This window comes from Alosa sapidissima, chromosome 19 (assembly GCF_018492685.1).
Source record: "Alosa sapidissima isolate fAloSap1 chromosome 19, fAloSap1.pri, whole genome shotgun sequence".
In the NCBI taxonomy this organism is placed as follows: Eukaryota; Metazoa; Chordata; class Actinopteri; order Clupeiformes; family Clupeidae; genus Alosa; species Alosa sapidissima.
The window spans coordinates 13,090,160-13,112,880 of NC_055975.1; the positions used below are offsets into that span (position 1 = coordinate 13,090,160).

The 22,721-nt window shown below is 41.4% G+C and overlaps 1 protein-coding gene across 3 annotated transcripts; it reads left to right on the forward strand.

Moving 5' to 3' along the window:
• Positions 1-217: 217 nt before the first annotated feature.
• On the forward strand, positions 218-13,674 carry LOC121693064 (heterogeneous nuclear ribonucleoprotein R). Of its 3 annotated transcripts, XM_042072228.1 has the most exons (13): positions 218-405; positions 1,851-2,008; positions 2,252-2,370; positions 2,466-2,573; positions 2,710-2,823; positions 3,371-3,547; positions 3,714-3,849; positions 4,558-4,763; positions 6,979-7,128; positions 7,601-7,722; positions 8,172-8,707; positions 10,369-10,449; positions 12,509-13,670. In XM_042072228.1, exons 2-12 carry the CDS (start codon positions 1,855-1,857, stop codon positions 10,398-10,400), a joined length of 1,854 nt encoding a protein of 617 aa, XP_041928162.1. In that variant the 5' UTR covers positions 218-405; positions 1,851-1,854; the 3' UTR covers positions 10,401-10,449; positions 12,509-13,670. The 3 variants fall into 3 exon arrangements, with proteins under 3 accessions (XP_041928162.1, XP_041928161.1, XP_041928159.1); XM_042072227.1 differs by having other exon boundaries at positions 10,369-13,674; XM_042072225.1 differs by lacking the exons at positions 10,369-10,449; positions 12,509-13,670 and having other exon boundaries at positions 221-405; positions 8,172-9,612.
• The last annotated feature ends 9,047 nt before the right edge of the window (positions 13,675-22,721 follow it).

Consider the following 22,721-nt stretch of genomic DNA (forward strand, 5'->3'; position numbering starts at 1 on the left):
GTATGTGACTTAAGTGGGATGTGCCTGCACAAATTGTCTAGAATTTTTTTTTTTTTTTTTTTTGTGTAATCCTAACTTTCTAAAATCAATCGAACAAATGCGCACAAGCTCTACCATTGCTTGGGATACTTACCTTTACCAGCTATGGTGTACGCCGACAAGGACGGGGAAAGAAATGAGGCAAGTTCTCAATGATACGCCGAGGCCCTGAGCATCACAGTAGGAAACCCCGTATCAACAACGTGCGCGTACCCTGACGCTGGGGTCGCGTTGACCGCGAGAATCGTGTACGAGCGGCGCCGTCTGGAGTCTTGCAGGAATCATTTGTCAAATATTTTGCAAAGTGATACTATTTGACGAAAGGAAGCGTGGTATTTACTGAACAGGCCGTTCTTCAGAAGTGTGGTAAGCAAGTAATCGTGTTTGCGAGTTTCCAGTTTTTGCCCAGCTAGTAGGTATCTAGACCTAGACCTAGCTCAAGGTTTGAACATGTAGCTAACGTTCAGTTTAGGCCGCATTTAATTAATGGGACGACGAATAAAGCTTGTATCTTGGTTTTCTGGTCTTTGTCTCTTACATGGCATGTTCCACTCGTACATTGTTGTACGGATGGTTTCAGGGAAGATGTGGCACAGAAAATGCTAGCTTATTAGCCGAGGAGGGGGCGGAACGGTCTGTTTGCTAGTTTGAAACATTTGAGACATTCGCGGACTGTCTGGGCAGGCGCATTTTGTTAGCTGTTGTCACTTTCAGGCATGCCTGTCAGCGTGTTTAAGTAGGGAAAGTAACAGTCGCGCTAATATTAAGCTCAAATAAATTATATACGCCATAAACGTAATGAAACCTCACGTCATTGGAAATGTTTGCATTATTTGTAACGTCAATAGTAAGACGTCTTAAGATGAAATGCTTCATTTAATTGACCAATTACCTAGTATTCTAGCCGATTAACCTCCCCAGTTTATTAACAAAGAACGCTTGTTAGAAAGGAGAGTTGTGGTTGTAGCATGTCAAAATACAAGTCAATCTATGAAGAGGAGGCGTCAGAGGATGCTCTGTTTGTGTGGATCATAGACTGTATAACAGTCTATGGTGTGGATAGGTAATTTCATGATCAACAAGCGCTTTACGGAGTAACTATTCCCAGTGGGTTCACCCAGAGCCAGACATTCTCTGGTTCACCTGACTTCCCACAATCTTATTATTCAAGACATTTTTTGTAATGCACAAGTGTCGTTAGTACGGAGCCCCTTAGGGGACATGAGCAAAAAATAATAATCTAAAGTTTAGTTTCGTGTGCTCACGCGAAACTTTCATGTGCGCAAATGAAAAGGTTTTGTGTGAGCACCTGAACGTTTTCGTGTGAGCAAGGGAAACCAATGGGCTTTGTTAGTCTATAAAGACTTTGTAAGTCAACATTATATTATGCAGCATCATATAGTAGGCTAATATAATGTTGACTTACAAAGTCTTTATAGACGAAACTTTCAGGTGCTCGCACAAAACCTTTTCATGTGCTCACATGAAACTAAACTTTAGATTTTTTTTGCTCATGTCCCCTTAGGGGCACCGTAAATTTTGCATGGCTGACAGGACATACAAAGAAACTAAATCGGTGATCAATATCGACTGAGCTGGATCGAGAGGAAGTACTCGACCAGGAGCTATGCTACTAATGTTTTTTTCTAGTTCTGATAGTGATAGTTATTATTCCAGAATAGCTACAGTGAAGCATTTTACCGTATGTTTTATATTGAAAAACAACAGTGGATGGTACATAAGGTGCTGATTTGATTGAAAGGCCATGACCTCAAATGTGAATAGTGAGTTTTGCAATTATTGGGCTTCAGGAGCATGGCTGCCGAAGTGAACGGCAATTCGACTCCGGTCAAGGAGGATGAGGAACCAATGGACATCACAGTAGCACACACAGAGAATTACCAGACACTCATTGACGCAGGACTCCCCCAGAAAGTAGCAGCAAGTCTTGACAATATCTTTCAAACAGGTAAGCCTTTGCCAGGTTTGTATGCAATAGTATGGATTTGGAACTAGGCAGTGGTATCAGTTGGACTGCAGGAGTAGTAGGCTCACGGAAAGGAGTTGGCATGTACACTGCTCCACTGAGCACCACATTGCATGCCAGTAACTCTCAGAGGAGTGCCACTAGACACTCAGCCATGAAATGCTGCCCCTGTTTACATCTGCTGTTATTAATAGATGACCGGTGGTGGTTGTGGATGTGTTCTAGGGCTGGTGGCATACGCTGACCTGGACGAACGGGCCATTGATGCTCTGAGGGAGTTCAATGAGGAGGGAGCCCTGTCAGTCCTCCAGCAGTTTAAAGAGAGCGATCTTTCCCATGTGCAGGTCAGTGTGGCCAGTATCTAGTGCTGTACTAGAGTTTGTGTTCTAGGGGTCTTGAGGCAGTCTGTTGATTTGAGCATCATTATCCTCTGTTGCAGAATAAGAGTGCTTTTTTGTGTGGTGTGATGAAAACCTACAGACAGCGAGAAAAGCAGGGCAGCAAAGTCCAAGAATCTACTAAAGGCCCTGATGAAGCCAAAATAAAGGTGAGGCTGTCGGGGCTTTCGGGACAAATAAAGTTTAGGCTATGATGCTGAGAACTTTGTAAGTGCTCTCAGTTTAATATTCACTCAGTAGTTGAAGTGCATGTGTATAAATAAACTTGCTGTTTTTTCCTTGAAGGCTCTCCTAGAGAGAACAGGATACACGTTGGATGTTACCACAGGCCAAAGGAAGTATGGAGGCCCACCACCAGAGGAGGTGTACACTGGGTCCCAGCCTGCAGTTGGCACAGAGGTAAGAGTTCTCTGTCTCGTTCAGGAATTGAAGGGAATATTCCATGTCTAGTCAGCGCAAAGTCGGTTGGATAAGTAGCAATCTGATTTTGGTGCATTTGTTGCACCTTACAGAAACTGTAGAATGTTGTGATCTGTGCAGGAGAAGAAATACCTGAATTTCCCCTTGGGGATCAATAAAGTATCTATCTATCTATCTATCTATCTATCTGAAATAGTTCTTATGTAGGTTAAGTTAATTGCTAATCAGAGAGTATTGATAAGAAACATTTCGTGTGACTAATGTTTTAGGTTTTTTATTATTTTTATTTTACTTTTATTTTACCCTGATCAGGTATTGAATAAATTGAGTCAGTATGAAATGTTAATTTTAATGAAATGAGAAAACTCAAATCATCTGTTGTGACTGGCAGTTTGTTAGTGATACACCGAATAAACACATTCCAAAACAGTGTCAGTATTTCTTGTTAGTCATATGGTGAATTTGGAATTGTCCACATGGATTAATATTTCATTACTTCTTTAAAAGCATGGTTCTCTTGTCACAGGTATTTGTTGGGAAGATTCCCCGGGATTTGTATGAGGATGAGCTGGTTCCACTCTTTGAGAAAGCTGGCGCAATCTGGGATCTGCGCTTGATGATGGACCCGCTCTCTGGTCAGAACCGAGGATATGCCTTCATCACGTTCTGCAATAAAGATGCTGCACTGGAGGCGGTAAAGTTGGTAAGATCAGTTAAACTATGACAAATGGGGTGAAGTGAAGCCTCATTATTCACTCACTACTCATTTTACAGATTGTGGTTGTATCTGTTTGCCATATCGCTTATCTCACAGCAACCGTTTGGCTTTCATGTGAAGAACTAAAAAAGCTTCTTTGTTTTTTGTCTAGTGCGATAATTATGAAATCCGGTCGGGTAAATATCTTGGTGTTTGCATCTCTGTCGCAAACAATCGGTTGTTTGTTGGGTCAATCCCCAAGAACAAGACCAGAGAAAGCATTTTGGAAGATTTCAGCAAAGTAACAGGTCAGCGAAAGATTTTTGTTATATCTTGAAGACATTTTTTCAATAATTCTTGAAATCCTGTCATACCCATGCCTCCCTTTATCATGTGAGTGTTTATAGTGCATGCAAAGGTAGACAAAACAGATACACACAGTCATCTTATTTATGTTTTAACCATAACTGTTATATCTATTTTGTAGCAGTTGAATTAGTTTTTTTTTTGTTTTTTTCATCTTTCATCACTGTAGAGCATTGGTTCTCAAAGTGGGGTCCAGGGACCCCCAGGGGTCCGCAGCACATTGTCAGGGGGTCCCTGACAAAGTTTGCTACAAAATATGAAATTTTTAATTAATCGCCAACAAAATGAAAGTTATGTGAAGCAAACACTATGTGTTCAACACAATAGGCCTACATTTGACAAAGAAACAACAATCCTTCTACTTACTGTCAAAGTTTGCTAACATGACTATTGTGGTATTAGCACTCTATGTTTTTAAAATACATATAACATAAGCATATAACAGAAAAAGGCTATACAGCTACATGATTAACCTAAGTTTTATGTATTGCGATTATGGTAGGGTTCTACCATATGGCTAGGGGTCCTTGGAGAATTTTCCACTCCATGAGGGGTCCCCGGCCCACAAAAGTTTGAGAACCCCTGCTGTAGAGGCTTCTTCGTACTCCCTGAACTTTTGCCTTGTGTTTGATTCCCCCTGTGTCCACTAGAGGGCCTCACTGAGGTGATCCTTTACCATCAGCCAGATGACAAGAAAAAGAACCGAGGTTTCTGCTTCCTGGAGTATGAGGACCATAAATCTGCGGCTCAGGCCAGGCGCAGGCTTATGAGTGGGAAAGTGAAGGTCTGGGGCAACCCAGTCACTGTAGAGTGGGCCGATCCAGTGGAGGAGCCTGACCCAGATATCATGGCAAAGGTTAGATTCACCTATTTACAAACTAAATACACCCCAAGCATCACTGATGAGCTGTATGTTCCCCCGTGCACACTTTGGAATTGCTTTCTCATTCAGGGGTTTTTGAGAAACTGTCTCTTAGTTTCTTGGTGAAATGATTGTAGTATTTTGCTTAGGGACTGTACAATATTTACGGGGGGAGGTCCGGTCGTCGTCGGGGGGGGGTTTAAGCCTTAGGGGAAGCCCAGGAGAATTTTTCTGGCCTGGGGGGAGGGCCGAGGAAAATTATTTTTTCCTGATCCATGATATGTTTTTCCCTGATCAATGATCCGTTTTCGATATTTTAAAAGGTTTGTAGGCCAAAACATGATTCACGTCTCTTTGACAAAGTGGGCGAGTCCAAAAAGTCGCAACCCTACCTGAATCTCCCACAACCCCCCTTGTAAGCTTGCAGGTTTTTAAACATGGCGTCTAGCAGTGTTGCGCGGTCTGCCCCGAAATTAAGCGGATGACCGCGGTTTAAGTTTTAACCTTGTAAACGTAATTTTTCGACCAGTTTTATTTCATTCACGTAGGGGGGAGGGCCTAGGAGAATTTTTTTGAGCCGGGGGGAGGCCCCTGGAAAAAAAAATTTGACCAGGGGGGAGGGCCAGGCAGAACATTTTTAACCCGATCATCTGGCGACCGGCCCTCCACCCCGCTAAATATCGTATAGTCCCTTATCTATCCATCCATTTTTGTCTCTCACTATCTCTCTCTCTTTTGTTCTCTCTGGATTTATCTATCTGTGTGTACTATTGCTAGCAACTTAAATCAACACCAAAGAACTTTCCCTCTGTCGCACGCACGCTATTTGTTTATCCAGCACCGGCATTGCAAATAACGATGTCCACAGACAAGGTAGAATATTTTGCATGACTTATAAAAGTACGATGTATTGCGACATCAGATGCAATTCAAATTTGTAGTTTCTTATGTCTCATTCCATTGAACTACAGATCCGCTACCCGACCTGGCAAACTTACATAGTGCGGTTATAGCCGATAGAGGGCCGCGAAGCGAATGCATAATTGCCGTTCACCCTGTTACGAGTTGATGAACCACTGAAACGATTTTGGAAACATTATTTTATGGTACAAAAAACTCTTTGGTGTTGCTTTAACAGTCCCCCTGGAAGATAATTTGCAAAAACATTTACTGCCACATAATGAAACATTCTGTCTACCTGTGCTTTTCACGTGGTTTGACTTTGAAGTTTGACTTTCACAATGTTGGGCAAATAACATAAGCGGCCCCAGGTTTTGTAAATATATTGCTTACTGATACTATTGTTTCAGATTACTATGATTTTACTTGACTGCACATTTTTGTAGACATTTGCTAGGTATGTCATGAAAAGTATATGAAGTTATTGACCGTGCAATGATGCTGTATTAATGCCTTTCATTCTATTCAAGTTGAGTTTGTAGTTACAATGCTGTATCCTAGCGATTGTCACCCATCGTGCAGATTAATTTAAAATGGCCTTTGACAGAATTAGTTCAGAATTATAGACAGGACTCGGTTTAAGGCCGGTTTAAGGTTTATGGCATATAGCCTTAATTTGCAGCTGAGACTAACTGCTAACAACAATAATAGCATTCTTAACTTTGAAACTAATGCTAATAAAGTTAATCTTAACTTTGCTTCTGGGTCATTCCACGTCAGTTCAACCAGGGCCCACGCACTTAGGTCTCAAAAAATTCTGAAAAAATTACCAGGTGAACTTTGACAAAAAAAAGAGCCCGAACAAAATCGCCACCCCCTCCCCCTGTAAAACTGGCTGTATCTTGGAAAGTATTGATCTTACATAAGAGTAATTTTACAGTGTGTCTCCTGGGTAACATAGGTACACCTGGTAATTTTTTCAGAATTTTTTGAGACCTAAGTGCGTGGGCCCTGGTTGAATTGACGTGGAATGACCCTTCTTTGAGAAATTTGTCCTAGTGGAAGGTTATTTAGAATCTAGAAGCATAGTTAGAAATTGTTGTGAGTTTTTGAGCTAAAACCTGGACATCTAGCACATGGTATTAAATGGGTTTTCACAGATAGATGTATTTCAAGGTAATATGTGTTGACAAAATAGTTTCAGATAGTTAGCAGAATTAGATTTAGATCAGAAATTCTGTCAGAAATGTTGCATGGAAATTGTGCTTCAGCAGGTAGTTTATAGGGGCTGTCTTCTGGTGTTTGTCAGGTGAAGGTGCTATTTGTCAGGAACCTCGCCACGCCAGTGACAGAAGAGCTCCTTGAGAACACATTCTCCCAGTTTGGGAAGCTGGAGCGGGTGAAGAAGCTGAAGGATTATGCCTTTGTTCACTTTGAAGACAGGGATGCTGCTGTCAAGGTTTGCAATGGTTAAAGTCTATATCAGACATGATGATGTCCATATACTCGCATAATAGGAGTCAACAAACATTCAATTCAGTGGAGTATTGTGATATTTTGCAACTGGTGTTCACTATTAATTGCTATTAACTCAAACTATGAAGTTGTGGGGACGTATGCTCACTTTTCAATAAAGAATTGTCAGGCATTCATTGTGAAGAACTTTACCTCTCTCCATCTTCCTCACATCATCAAGATGTCTACTTTATTTCTTTTTAACCCAAAAGTAATCCACAGGAGTCGTTGTCATCCACTCAAAGACTACAATAGATTGTATACAGAAGGCCGACATGTAGCTAATTTCAGCAGTGACATTTAGATTTATCTCATACGATACTGTAGGTATGACCTTGACTCTCACATGGTGCAGATATCAGTGTTGTTTACCCTGTGATGATTTATCAGATTATCTTGTGTTTTGTTATATTTAGGCCATGCAGGAGATGAATGGGAAAGAGCTGGAGGGTGAGGAGATTGAAATTGTTCTTGCCAAGCCTCCTGATAAGAAGAGGAAAGAGAGGCAGGCACAGCGACAGACCACCAGGCCGACAGGGTGAGTTAATAAATTGGGGGATATTCCTTATCAGGTAAACAGAATAAACCCACACCTTGTTTTGGGTGTATTGGCCTTAAGTAATAAATTATAAATTAATAAATGAAAAACACATGATCAATTCCTTTTGGTTATTGAGGACACCGACGCACAAATACATTTTAATAAAGTCTAATGCCTTTAGTCTCAGTTACCTTATCACTTTAGAAAGATCCTGTAACTAATACAATGAGCCATTGCTCCTTTCAGAGTGTCATATTCTTTGCAAACATTGCATTTTTAACTTTGTAAATTGCCATTTTGGAACCACGATTCCCAAAGAAATTACCATGGCAGTGATTGTCCGAGATACATTTGAACAATTCAAGGTGCACAGTATGAACCAGATTAGTAAGGCCTAAATTGTTTTGCAGTTGATGTATTGCCTGTTCTGCATGTTCTGTTGTCAGGTACGATGATTATTACTACTACCCTCCACCACGCATGCCCCCTCCAATGCGTGGACGGGGACGTGGAGGCCGAGGCAACTATGCCTACCCACCCGATTACTACGGTTATGACGACTACTATGATGACTACTATGGTTATGATTACCATGACTACCGAGGCGGCTATGAGGACCCCTATTACGGCTATGATGACGGCTATGTGGTAAGGGGGAGGGGCGGCCGGGTGAACCGAGGGGCCCCACCTCCACCTCGTGGCCGCGGGGTCCCGCCTCCACGAGGCCGAGGGGGCTATGGCCAGAGAGGGGCTCCCATGGGTGTGTCAAGGGGGAGCCGCGGAGGCCGAGGGGGTCCCCTGCCCCAGCAGAGGGGCCGTGGACCTCGAGGGACCAGGGGGAACCGTGGGGGCAACGTGGGTGGCAAGCGGAAGGCAGACGGCTACAACCAGCCCGACTCCAAACGCCGGCAGACCGCCCACCAGAACTGGGGCTCCCAACCCATCGCTCAGCAACCCCTGCAACAAGGTGGCGACTATTCTGGTAACTATGGTTACAATAATGACAACCAGGAGTTTTACCAAGATTCTTACGGGCAACAATGGAAGTAGCAGATTGGCAAAACTAAGGAGTTTTAAAAGGAGATTAGGAACATCGATTGATTGGCTTTCAACCCTTCATCCTTTATAATAAAATTATAGGACTAAGGAAAATTCTCATTCTTTACAAAATTGGCTTTAACATACTTTCTGAAATATGTATTTGTTGCACCATGACTATGGAGATAAGTGTACATACACAAGCTTTCCTTATATGTTTTAATCCTTCTTTTTGCTTTTGCTTGTGGTTACGTGGGACATCTCTGGTTTTAAATTCATGAAAACGCTTCTTTCCTTTTAAGACGTTTGATTTATATTTTGTTGGTTTGTGTTTTTTTTTAAGCCAACATCTGACATTTTTAAAAGGTGGACTTTCATTGAGAAAAACCCAAAACAAATCAAGAGCATCCAATTCATGAAGCCCTTTCACAAAAGTGACTGTCCACCGTCCCCCTCCCTCACTACCTTGGACTTTTTGATTTTAGATTTTTACTAGGTCATCATAGGAATCTGCTTGTATATAAAGGCTTTTAAGTGAGACTTTTATTTACAGTTGTGTTGCAAACCGGAAAAAAAAAAGTATCCGCAGACTACAGGAAGAACCAGGTTTTCTTCTTATTCTGGGATGGCAGCGCTTAAGTTGTGTGTTTAGCATTTGTAGAACTAGGCTATATGTGTTTTTTCTAAAACTGTTTCAAGCAATTTCAAGCATTTCTCTCTCAAATTTGCCCTTTTAGACAATGGGTCTGGCTTACTAGCCAAGGCAGTTTGTTCTTTGATGTGCTTGTATTTATAACTTGTTCTTGTTACATTTCAATAAAACGCAATCATACATCATTCAATTATCAACTATTTCAAAAATTCAGTTTTGTTATGCCATATTTTGATTTGACCAATTGTGACACCAAGAACTATCTCAACAGCGTGAGTAATCTATTATTATCAAGGTCATGAAAATGCCATTTTTGAGATGAGATGCCAAGGCCAATTTTCATTTGGTCACATACACGAAAATAACCATGTTATTTGTGGATGAGAAAGGAGACAATTGGAGACATTGTGTGCTTGAATGGATACAGTTTTAAGTAGTAGAGGATATAACCCTTTGCTTTCGAATCATTACTCTTTTTACTATTTTCATGTTAGAAATCAGCCAGATGAACAGTTTTTTTTCTTTCTGTTTGTTGGGAGAAATGCCCCCTATCACAGTGACACCCGCAGTCTCTCAAATGTGCCAGTTTACACTTGCTTTAAAAGCAATTTAAGATCTTGTCTTTGTCCACTAAATTTGATCTTTATCTCCAGACACCCAAACTTCTGGTAACCAAAGGGTCAAACTTAATTAGCAAGACAAGGCTCTCTTTTGCGCTTCCTTCTGTTGACATAATAAAAGCAACAGGGTGATCTCAAGCCAATCCGAACCAATCACACTCTCTATGCCACTGCCAGAGCTCTAGCCTATTCACTCCTAGCCACTTCCCATAGTTCTGTTCATTCCTGTCTGTACATTTTGGTTTCAGCTCTATTTTCTCCCTTGTTTGGAACTTAACGGTTCTTTTTGTTTTGCTTTTGTTTAAGTTTCTCCTTTTATTCCGAATCACCCAGGTGAAGACGCGAGAGCAGCAGCGCGTGCGTGAGGAACACATCTGTTCTCGGCTGTGTTCTTCTCCCTCTCCCAAATCAAGGGTGAGCCTGGTTTACCTCTTCACCGCTAAACTGGAGCTACTCTCACTGTGTCCAAACTCAATGGTTTTGCTCAGTAAAATAAAGCTCGGCTAAATGAACAGCTACTTAGTGGCTACTGAGGCAGTTATGCTGGCAATTTAATGCAGATGTCGTCCGACTTGACCAAAAGTGGTGTGGTGTGATGTTTGGCCAGGGACTTCGAAAGAAATGTTTTGTTTTACCAGCCACAGGTAATATAATGCAGTTGAATCAGTGTTTGGACAAGTAGTAATATTTTCATAGATAAATTATTAATATACTATGTTGTTTTTCTAGCAGCCTGATAAAGAAACTAGGATTGCTACCTTGTTGTCTTGTAGTCACACTGAAAAGAATGGTCATATTCGCTTTCAAACTCACCATCTATGAGTTGCCTTTTAATTGATATGTTAAAATCAGCAGTGGACCCTTACAAATTGTGAAGGAACGGTACATTATATGGAAGCTTTTTTCTTCCCAAGAAAAAGAGTGATCTTTACTGAGCAAAACAGGGAGACTACCCCTTACCAAAATGTGTCACAAACGCACCATCTTACCATGGGTACCCAAAAGGTTCAAGTGGCCAGCACACCTATGATTACACCTATGTTGATTGAATTGGTCCTGGACTGAAACATGTTTCACCTGCAGCAGTATAAATACTGATAAATACATGGATTTCAAAATTGGCCTTACTATGATCTGTCAAAGTGCAATGTGGTAACAGTTTGTCACCCACAATAGTCAGAAGTATCCAACACGTTGATATTGGGACTGCCGTGGCTGCTCTACGATAATATTAAGATACCAAGTTAAACTCTCAGAGATAATTGAAGAACTTTGTTGGGGGGAAAATGGCTGTTTATTTGACCCAGGGGGGAAAATCCCTCAGATTAGCACTCGGCCACTATTACTTCCAATTGGTACCTGCACTCACAAAGAGGAACTGTCCTCAATTTTGTCTGTACAGAATCCTCAAAATGTGTGTTGTTAAGAGGTCAGAATCTTCAAAACATTTTGCAGTCTTGTAGCACTTTTCTTATATTTATTAAGAAATTGTTAGTGAACATTTTTTGTATAATCACTGGTCTGGGTATGCATAGCCTGAAGTACTGAAATACTCAATTTGTATAAAAATTGCACAGATAGTCTTGAGAGGAGGTCTTTGAGAGATGACCTCGTAAAAAAACGAAACTCAAATTATGGAAGGTCTTTGAGATCAGACACTGGATGTACTCTTGACTGGAACCAATCTTGCAGAATAGCCCTTGATTTCTGATTGGCTCTGATTGTAATGCACACTCACAAGCAGGATTGGCAAACTCATGTCAGCGTTGTTCCTGCATTTCCCCCCACAGAATCCTCAAAAAGCTACACACTGCTCTGTCTAATCTGGTTCAGATTGGTGAGAATGTGATATGCAATGTGATTTCTATGTCTGAGAAAATTCGAATAAGATGACATATTTAGGTCACTCTTCTCAGGACAAGGGCAAAAATGTATTTTCACTTAAATTGGTGACATGATTATTATGTCATGGTACACTGTACTGGAAAGGAGTAGATGTTCTGTTTTATCTTATCTCTGTAATATCTTAAGGGATTTGTGTACAATGCATCACACCAGAAAAAGAGTTTTTTTATTTGAAAGAATTTGTGATTTTTTGCATCTGTCTAATCATCTATTGGATTTTCTCAACTTTGTGTGAATATTTGTTTGTGAAAACATTTTCTGAAATGAAATCCAACTAATATCTGCCGGAATATGATCACCTGTTCTTGTTACAAGTGAGCAAATTTGTCCTTCTCCCATCCTGGCCTCATAAACAACACAACAACAAATACAGAGGAAAATCAAACAAACTACCTCACATTTTCAATCTCCAATCAGAGCCATTGATCTGTAAACAATCAAGTGAACAGACAACAGCAAATAAAGCAATGTGCTTCATTTCAGATGCCATTCAGGGAAAATAAAACAGTGTAAGTAAGGCATTCTTGGGATTTAACTCGTTGCTTTTGTCACCTGACTTATCTATTAGGACTCGTGCGTGAGGTGGCCCCCGGCAGAGTCTTACGTCACGCTGTGGACTCGCCTGGTGGGGCCGCACGGAAGACACGGACATCAGGACAGTTCTTTGGTAAGGAAGTCCTTTGCAGAAAGAAAAGAAAGAAAGAAAAAAAAGAAAAAAGTTCTGTTCTCTCCCTTGTGTTCCTGCCTCCCCCCCAACCAATTCCCCCACCCTGCTTTTCCATTAACACCCTCTGTGATCCAGATGAAAAGAATAAGGAATGTTGGTCCGCCACCAGGAAATCCCAGGAAGGCATAGAGCCGGCCTCAGATTTGATTTGGGGTAAGAGGAAAAGAGAGAGAAATAACTCCATTGTACCTCTTTTCAGTGGTACAAGGAGCATGTTGAAATTGATCAAATCTCTGCATACTGCGTTAACGCTTGCTACGTGTGAGCTTGGGCACAGGGAGAGTTTTTCGGAGAGGGGGGTTGGTGGTGGCTAAGCTTTTCGCCGGCTTTCTGGCTGCAGCATGCAGACTGTCAGGCACCTGCCAGAGTGCTATGCTTGTGAAGAGAGCTTAGGGAAGTGATTGGCCAAACTGCAGAAGTACAGTTGCTCGATAAAAACTGACAAAAGGGGCAGGCTCAAATTCTTTGATTGACAGCCAAAGAACAGCCTTTTCCTACTTCTCTCCCCTTTTCATCCTGTATTCTAGTCACATGCCAATGGCTTCTCGTATTTTAACTTCTTTCCTGTTGTAGTGTTTTATTAATAACAATAGTCTTCTCAAAAAAATAGATAATTCTTTCCTCATTTGCCCTATTTCTCTGAGCGACGAGTGGAAGCATTACTCCTCTCCTGCTTCAGATAATTTGTGTTAAAGCTCTTACATTTGCCTATCAGATTTGCACATTCCTTCCGCTATTCGCTGTAACTGGTTGTGGATTACAGACGATTCACAACTTTATTCGCCAGTTTTGCATATCCTCAACTGAGTTAATACAATCTCATTCATAGATTAGCAATCTAGGCCAGTGCTTTTCTAAGATAGGGAAGTGAGAGGAGACATATGTAGGGCAACATCAACATAATTGCAGAAGGGTTCTCGACTGTTGTAGAAAGAAATGGCTGATCTTTATTGCAATATCTACATTGTCCATTATCAGCAACCATTCATCCAGTGTTCCAAAGGCACATTCTGTTTACTAATCTGATATCATTTTAAAATGCTAACTGAGAAAACATTTGAGAACCATTTTGCAATTATGTAAGCACATAATGTAATCTGAAAATTGCTGCCCTGATTAAAAAAAAAACAATGCAACTGATCTCAGCTGATATTCTGTCTATAATGGAGTTGAATGGAAATTTCCCCAAGTGACCCCAAACTTTTGACCGTTAAAGTATATTGATTGAATTACACACCCGAAGTTGCACCACAGTGATGTACGTAACATTTATAATATACCACAGTCACAGTAAATTTCAATGGTTTTTATATTTGGCAGATGTTAACAGTTTGGGATGCACAATATTGGATTTCGATCAATAATCAATATGCCAATATTTTGTAACTCATTTTGGCCGATTGCTGATACTGATATATGCCAGAGGGAAACAAAATTAAGGGTCTCTCCTCCACTGGAATTAACACATTACTCTCATTGTGATGGCTGATATACACAGCTCTGGAAAAAATAAGAGACCACTGCACATTTTTCTGATGTCATCCTACGGTTACTGAATGACATTCTAATGAGTTGACGATCATATTCAAATTTCCAATGGTCTCGTAATTGACCATCAACTCCTTCGAATGTCACGCAGAAACCATAGGATTACATCAGAAAAATGTGCAGTGGTCTCTTAATTTTTTCCAGAGCTGTCACTCATAAAAAAAATAAAAATAGCAAGTGTTGCAACATGGTGCAAATGTGAAATACCCAAACTAACATATGACATTTTCAAATACAAATGTAGCCTATCTGAACATATTTGTATGATGCTTCCTCTGAAACCCCAATAGGGATTATAGTAGTCTTGCCGATTTATCTGCCGATGCCGATAATACAATTCTTAAGATGTTATCTGCCAATACCGATGCTCTACCGATAATATTGTACATCCCTAGTAGCAGTATGTTTCTCTCTAGTTACCTTTGGTAATAAATGCAGGTATTAATTGAACTGAACATGCAGTGCTTTAAAATCAGTAGCACAGCCAGCAATACATTAGATCTTGTGCTCTTGCCTGCCAATTCTGTATCGCTGTCAGTAGTCAACACTTAAGCAGTTGCGCCATATTAACAAAATATGTTTTCAACCTCACCTGTAATTCATACTCAATAAAGTTTTTATGAACAATGCATTTGTGTGTTGGGTTTGCTTTCTTTATAGTTAGATTTTAATTTATGTGTTGAAAGAATCAACTGAATAAGTGCTCCAATTGGTTTTAGCGTTTATTCTCAAAAGAATCCATCTAACCCCACTTTGTAAGCTACAGGGGCAAAATAATTGTCTGGCACTGATCTTGGCACATTTCTTATTCAATTCTAGAACGTGTTAAATTTTTACTCACACATTACAGAGCCAAGAAGAGTCCATGAAATATTCTTGGAGCGTTTATGTAATTGAAGACTATCTGAGTGTATAGCCCTACCTGCGCAGTTGCCTCTGTAAAATATCACTCTCAGTGATTTTTAAACTGTGTGACTGTGATGTTTCTCCTTCCCACTTTGATATTTCCCCAGCAGTACTTCATGCAGTCACTTGAGGGCACTGTAGCCACTTCCCTATGCCTTACGTACATCAGCAACCCCTCTGCCCCCCCGCTAATCAAGCTGTGATCCAATCTGTCCTAAAGGTAATAAATATTGCTAACGGCCGTTGTCATAATGGAAAAGCTTGTGCTGTGTCAGTTTACAACTTGGTGAAATGTGGCCGTAATGCAAAAGTCGTGTAATACCTCGTGAATAGGGGGCCAGTAATTGCGTCTCACAAATTACCGTGAGTGTGCTAAAACGAGGCCGTTAATTTACCATTATCTTGACGTATGGGAATTTATTTGCTCTCAGATACAGTGCATTCCCCTTGACATGGTTTTGTGCCTGAAATCTGCACGCAAATCAGACTTTGCCCATCTTTAAATGTGTGTATTTCAGGTTATCCGAACCCACATTGCTTCTCGGGAGAGCTAGGTTAGTTCCTAGGTCACCAGAGTAATTTCAGTCAATGAAAAGCGCTGGACTGAATGCACTCCCTGCAAGGACATATGACATTTAAATGCAGAGAAAATCTATGTCCCATCTATTATTCAAGATGTCCCCATGAATGTTCCACACTAAGTGACAGCAGATTAAAAACCTTACAAAATGTACCTACAGTCTGTCTTCATTGTAGTGCAAATGATTATGGTGTTCAAGGACACTAGCATTGTGAACTGATCCATACTGTCTCTACATTTTAATGGTCAGTGTGCTTCAATCAAATCGCTGAGTAGAACAAAAAGTTTGTATCTCTTAATGCAATAGGAACAAGGGCATTAATGCATTCTGGTCTTGTGTGTTGGACTAAATGCATATGCTTAAAATACCGGTATGGCAAGGGATTGGATGTTCTGTCATCATGCTCTCGGTTGTGTTTTTCAGAGAACCATACAGAACCGAGCTCAGAACTGCCCTGAAGGATTTGCAAATGTTAACTAGGATCGTCTACTTAGACATAAAAGCCGAGCCTGCCTGCGATGCTGTTGAGTGCCCAGAAAAGGACTCTTCATGAGCATATGCAGGACTATGCGTGTGCATCATTTCTTTTCTCTTTCACTCCCCTCTTTTTTTCATTTAAGTGGCTCCAGCCTCATTGAGGCCCGTTGCTTATCTTTCAAGTAATTACGCTCTGTGAAGGATTGAGCCTGACACGCTCCCTATCTTGGCATTTCACTGCAGCCGATTTCAAAGCAGCCGAGTGAAAGGGGGAGAGAGTGGGGAGGATGTGTGCATTGAACTGTTGAGCAGAAAATGGAGTGGACATCATGGATGTGTGCCGGCTTCTGCTGTTGGATGCTCTCTAATCGTATTGGTTTAAAAGAGGAGTGTGCTGCTGTGGGTTTTGTAAACTGACATGCTGGTTGTCAATGCTGAACTACCCACATTTCCCCTTAGGTCTGATGTATGTGTATATATGATTGGTTATTGTGTATTTTAGCTATGTGGTTATAATGAAATCTTATGTTTATGAGTATGTGAAGTGGTCTGGCTGCACTTGTTCCTGTAGCCTGGGTGCCATTCTGAACTTAGTCCCGCCCCACGGGAAGTTCGGTCTGGCATTGCTCCATTGTGGTGGAAGTATGCTTGCCCTAAATCGGGCGGACCAATCAAATCAGGCTTCACGATGATGGACAGGTGAGCAACAGCGCCTGGTCTATCACGTCATCGGAGCACGCTTAGATTAGGCTTATGTTTGAAACAAAAACGCTGTGGCTAGAAGGATACATGGCTTTTAAGACCCCATATGGAAAATTCATATTATTTAATGAGGTTGTATCACTGAAAACGATTATTATTATTTCTAAAAACTTTGGCCAAAGTTGAGATGTGGGAAAACTGGTGGTTTCACTTTCATCAAGGGAAAACAGCGCTGTTGCATTGTGACATGTTCCCTCGTTTGTTTGAAATCTCTGATTGACCACCTGTTCGAGGGATTCGTGACAGCCTTTCCCAGCTGTTTAACATGTTTGTAGCATATCACTGTTCAACAAAATTATTTTTAAAAACGGAGGGGATATAGGAGAAGAAGGATGGTTCGTGTGTTTTTTTCCTACACCTCATGGTAAGCTATTTTGTTGCTCTGATTGGTTAGGTCTATCCAATTGAGTGCAGAGGCATTCCCCCCCTGTATCGGTTGAAACATGACCCATAATTACGTCCCAATGGAGCAGTATCAGACTCATATTCTGACTAGAATTTGAGTATGACAACGTCAGGCTACTGTTCCTGTAGTCTTGTCAAGTCATTGAGCATAGTGTTTTATCGTGTGTTACACACGTGTAGGTCACATGTTGCATTCATGGGGTCTTGGAATATTGGGGAAATCATTTTTCCCAGCGGAAAGGTCCTTGTGAATGCCTCCTCATGTGGGAAAAAAATCTGGGAAACTTGGGGAAGATTTTGCTAATAGTTTCTCAGTTGTGAACTTGAACTACCGGTAGTTTTTTCACCTGAAAGGATATATATCCTCCTTTCACAAGTGCCTCATGCCATATTTTTGAGCAAATACAGTCGATGACCCCATGCATGGCCATCATCAGCCATTTATAACACTTATAATATGTAGTTTCTGGCCATGTTTCATACTTCCATGTGATGTCATTTAGTTGTCTAATCATATTCTCCAAATCCCATCCTTAAATAATTTGGCTTTTCAGCTGCAGGTCCCCTCCCTTGGGTTGAGCCACCACTCAAGCCTGCAACACTCCATCTTTCCATCCATTCTAGACCTGCCTTTCATCCACACTTCAAAGGCACTTATCCACAGTAAGCTCCTCCATATCAGGATTGCACTGTAGCCTACATATTGTGTATACTGATACCAGTGTGCCGACCCAGTAAAGTACAATCCAAGATATTAGCTGCTCTGGTGCACACTGACTTCTGGTCTGTATTGATCGTGGAAAACTGGAAATATTCTCCTGTTTGTGAAATGTTAAGGTGGTTGTAAGCGCTATTTCAACCATATGGTGTCTTTTTCTGGTCTGTTCAGCATGTTTACAGTATATGCATTTGGCCCAAGTTAATTGGGATTGTACAATTCCCTATGTTCCCTATGTAAATGCACCAACTGGAAAATGGAATTTAGAAATAATTTATTCTAAGCAGAAAGCCGGGTATTTTAAAATGACTGGAAAAGAGGCAGTAGGTGGGAGAGCTGTCATCTCATAATATTTGTTCATACTAGACACAGCACTAAACATACCAGGGAGAGCATTTACATAGAGCCATGAGGTCTTGCTCAAATGTTATTTGTGTGGAAAGAAATACCCCAAGTTTTCAGAGCGGTGGATCGAGAGCTAATTTCACAGGTATTAGCCAGTACAACCTGGCATTTACACCCAGCGACCCGCGCCTTCATCCCTTGGTAAAGGGTGGCTGCGCGCCCGTGATGGAGGAATTGATCTGCCTCTGTTCTTCTAAAGGCCGGCAGATATAAGTGAGCAGGCGATCTTTTCTTTCACCAAGAAAAAGGAGAGAAGGCTTCACCCTCCAGTGCCAGGTTAATTTAGATGGGTGTGCAGTGCGCTTTTATGGGTCAGCTGCAGAGGCCTAACCTGACTCCGCCAGATGGATTTGCTCCGCATATCCATCTAGGAACTTTTCATTGAAGAACTTTTGGGAAGGGACGGAAATACTGGTTAGCTGATTGGATAAACCATCTGTCTATCACCACCTTTGGTGGTTATCGATGGGCCAAATCAACCAATTAGATGAACAAAGTGTTCTTCTAATGCCATCGTTTAACATACAATTAAGTTAGGTAACGTAACTAAGGTTAAGATGTTTTAACTTACCATTTGTATGTGACATGAACCTAAACAACGACAATTCCCATCAAGTTTTCACGGTAGGCCCAACACTTCTGAAGAAAGTATATTCCTCCATTATGAACTGGAATCGGCCGTGGAGGATGTCTGTGTCGTTCATTCCTCCCAGCTGCATGGCTGAGACTCATAGCTTCACAGCTTACCCAGGAATACTTTCTAATTCGAATAAAACTTGCGCGATATAATAGCTATGATCATCTCATCTGTGGATGCCATCATGTTGTTCGTTGCGTCACACCTCAACCCGCCTCAAAGCCAACGCTGATTGGACGTTCGTTTGGTGAACTGCTCCAAATTCTCTTTAACGAAAAGTTGCCAGACTGATCTGCGAGTGAAACCTTGAAAGCTTGCGAGATCAGGATAGTCTCACGAGGCTAGCAGAGGCCAGGGCGTAGTGGGAAAACTTGGCATTTAGTACACACACACACACACACTTGCTGCCGTGCCATCACTGACACCCCTTAGTGCTGTTAGAGGAGTGTTCAGGTTGATTCAGGTTTCAGAAATCTCCTGTGGTTCCTGCGCTTATCTTTTGACATGAGATTAGCATTCATACACACCCGCCTCCGAGCCTGCTGGGTATTCCCTACATGAAAGCAGTTTGTGTGGTGGTGAACAAAGGGTAGTGGATCCACCTTGATTATTTATCTGCCAGATCTGATGTATTAGCTTTGCCGGACCCACAAATTAGGAAGTCAAATGTGGTGAGAACGCCTGGAAAAATCCTCATAAAATCTGAGCTAACCTTGCTGCCTTAGTCTACAGCATCACTCCTAGTGGTTGGTATGACTATGAATGACCTCTGACCCCAGCTAACTCTTCTTTTCCACGATACATTTTTAATGCTAGCACATCCACTAAGCTCCCTGAAGCTTAGCAATAAATTGCAGTCATGCCAGGGGTTACAACTGCAAAACCCAACTCACTGTATTTAATTTATCATACAGAATTATTTCTATTTTTCCTGGTCACAGAGTGTTTCAATTCACCAAGGGTGGCACTGGTCATTGAATTTGCAACATCACAGTTGAATCTTAAAGTGTTTGCCTTCTCTGTGTAGCTCACTCAGCCGTGTCAAGATTTAGTCAAGTGAAACAGTCTACGACTACATGGCAGAAACTGATTACGGTTCCTTTAGATTGTTCTGGAAAGCGTGGTTTAGATGGCAGACAAAAATAAGGAGAAAAAAGATGAAAAAGCCTCTCCTCACTTGGCAGACCAGCGCTCTCATTAAGTCAGCGTGTCCTCAGGTGTTGTTGCTTAATTGGTTCTGTGCGTCTTTATGCCGTGCCTCATCTGGTCTCGGAGTTGGTTGCTGTGCCTGTTTGGCCCTGTGCAGAGCAGAGATGCGCACATCAGCAGGATGTCTATCAGTAGCATCCTAAAAGCTTACCTAATATTGTCCTTTATGGTGATAAACAGCTCTCACTTGCCTTGGTGCATCCATAGGCTATGATGTGAAAAGCTATACAGCATATGAAAGACAGGAATGTATTTTTATTTACATATTGCCACTTTACATTATCTAATGAAGATGGTATTTTCCTTTCCCTTTTAATTTTGTGTATTTTTTGTATTCAGGAAAAACTGTCATGTCCAGAATTTGTGGTGAGTCACGTGTCAATTCTAAACATGCAGAGAAGGAAAGGTGCACTTCCCACCCACTTGCATACTCCCACCCCAACACATACAGTCACACAAATTTGAAGAGGCAGTTTGTGCAGGAGGGGAGGGAGCACAAAATGAATATGTGATGGATCCTGAGTTGGCAAGAGCCAACAAGGAGATGTGTGAGATCTTGCCAATGAAACAAAAACAGTAACAAATCCACCCCAAGCATCCAAAGAAATATTAATGAGAGAAATAAACACAAAAGAGAAGGAGTACAGTACATGAAGGCAGAAAACCGTTGGTTGTAATCGCTGAGATTGTATTATATTACATTGGGCTGTTGACATTTGGCTAAAACAGTAGCATTAATCATGCAGCTGATCATGTAGTTGATGGACAGCGCTGTTTACAGCACACCTACTTAAGGCTCTGGCATGCTCCTGCGTCACATTTGCGCGTGTCCAAGACGTGCGTCATTTTTGCCGTGGACGTGAAGCATACTCCAATTTCTGCTGTCCTGAATGCGCGTTAAATTGTTAAGGTTAGCGCCTGCGCACTACGGATTAACTGTGATACTCTGCCCCACCAACTGGGGGCGGTACGTCGAGCCTGAAAGTAGGACACAACCACCAAAGAAGCCTGAAACGCCTGAAGAAAAGAAGAACTTGGGATGTGCGAGCACTAAACTAAGGAAGAGCTGATGAAGGAAAAAGCACCACGAGTACGTTCGCCTGTCTGCTGGGAAGTTTGATAAGCTGGCCCATTGCATCGCTCCATTTATCATCCACCAGAACACACACAGCACACCTGTTGGTATAGCTGAGAGACTAGCTTAGCCTACTTGCTTATTAGGCTACTCATGTAGCTAAGTGACTCGGTGCTGCGAGGGCAGCAATATTGGTGCGATACAAAGTAAAGACATTTTTCTGAACACATGCAGCAGTGTCATGGTAAGAAAGAGTTGTGCGTACAGATGTCCTCAATTAAATTTGTATTGAGTCTTCACACCTGCATCATACCAAAAAGTATGAACCAAAAACCTGTAAATATGACGTGTCAATAAAAGTTTTGAAGTAACTATTTGTGTTCATAATGTATGTCTCACTGTGATAATGGGTGTATTTAGAGCGAGCGGTAGCCTAGGTTATTCCTTCAATTATTATTATGAGAACATTATCCGGTGTTGACAGGCGAGTTTCGAGATTGAGTTCAGCATTGTTCAGGAGTAGGCTAGGTAATAATGATTGCACCTGGGAGAGGTAGGCTACATTCCCTTTATTATTATAATCACTATTGATAACGTATTATATAAGGAACAGGCGAGAATGCATCTCGATCAGCAAGTGTTACATGGGTTTCGCCTGAGCATTGTAGAGAGATACCTTTAATTGGCTCTGGGTTTTGCGACTTGATTTCAGCATACGCTCATTTTTAAAAGATGCATTTAATCCGAAGTCATGTCAGCTCTCTATGCAGGGAGTAGGGCTGTCACTTTTATTCGAACATGACGTGAAATATCCGTAGTCGAACTATAAATAAACTATTCGGTTTTTAGTGCTGTGTAGCATTTCCCGGTGTTGACAGGCGAGTTTCGAGATTTGAATTCAGCATTGTTCAGGAGTAGGCTAGGTGATAATGATTGCACCTGGGAGAGGTAGGCTACATTCCCTTTATTATTATAATCACTATTGATAACGTATTATATAAGGAACAGGCGAGAATGCATCTCGATCAGCAAGTGTTACATGGGTTTCGCCTGAGCGTTGTAGATAGATACCTTTAATTGGCTCTGGGTTTTGCGATTTGATTTCAGCATACGCTCATTTTTAAAAGATGCATTTAAGCATGGAGTAAAGGCTGTCACTGTCTATGATTAGTTTTATTTTATTGTTTACCATCTCATTCAGTGCTATATGATCCAGGGCTCATGACCAAATCAATCCAATATAATAGCCAGTAGCCACAATGAGCCCATGCAGCCACCCTGTTTCGACAATCAAAGGTAACGCACAGAACGGCCAGCAGACAGATAATTAC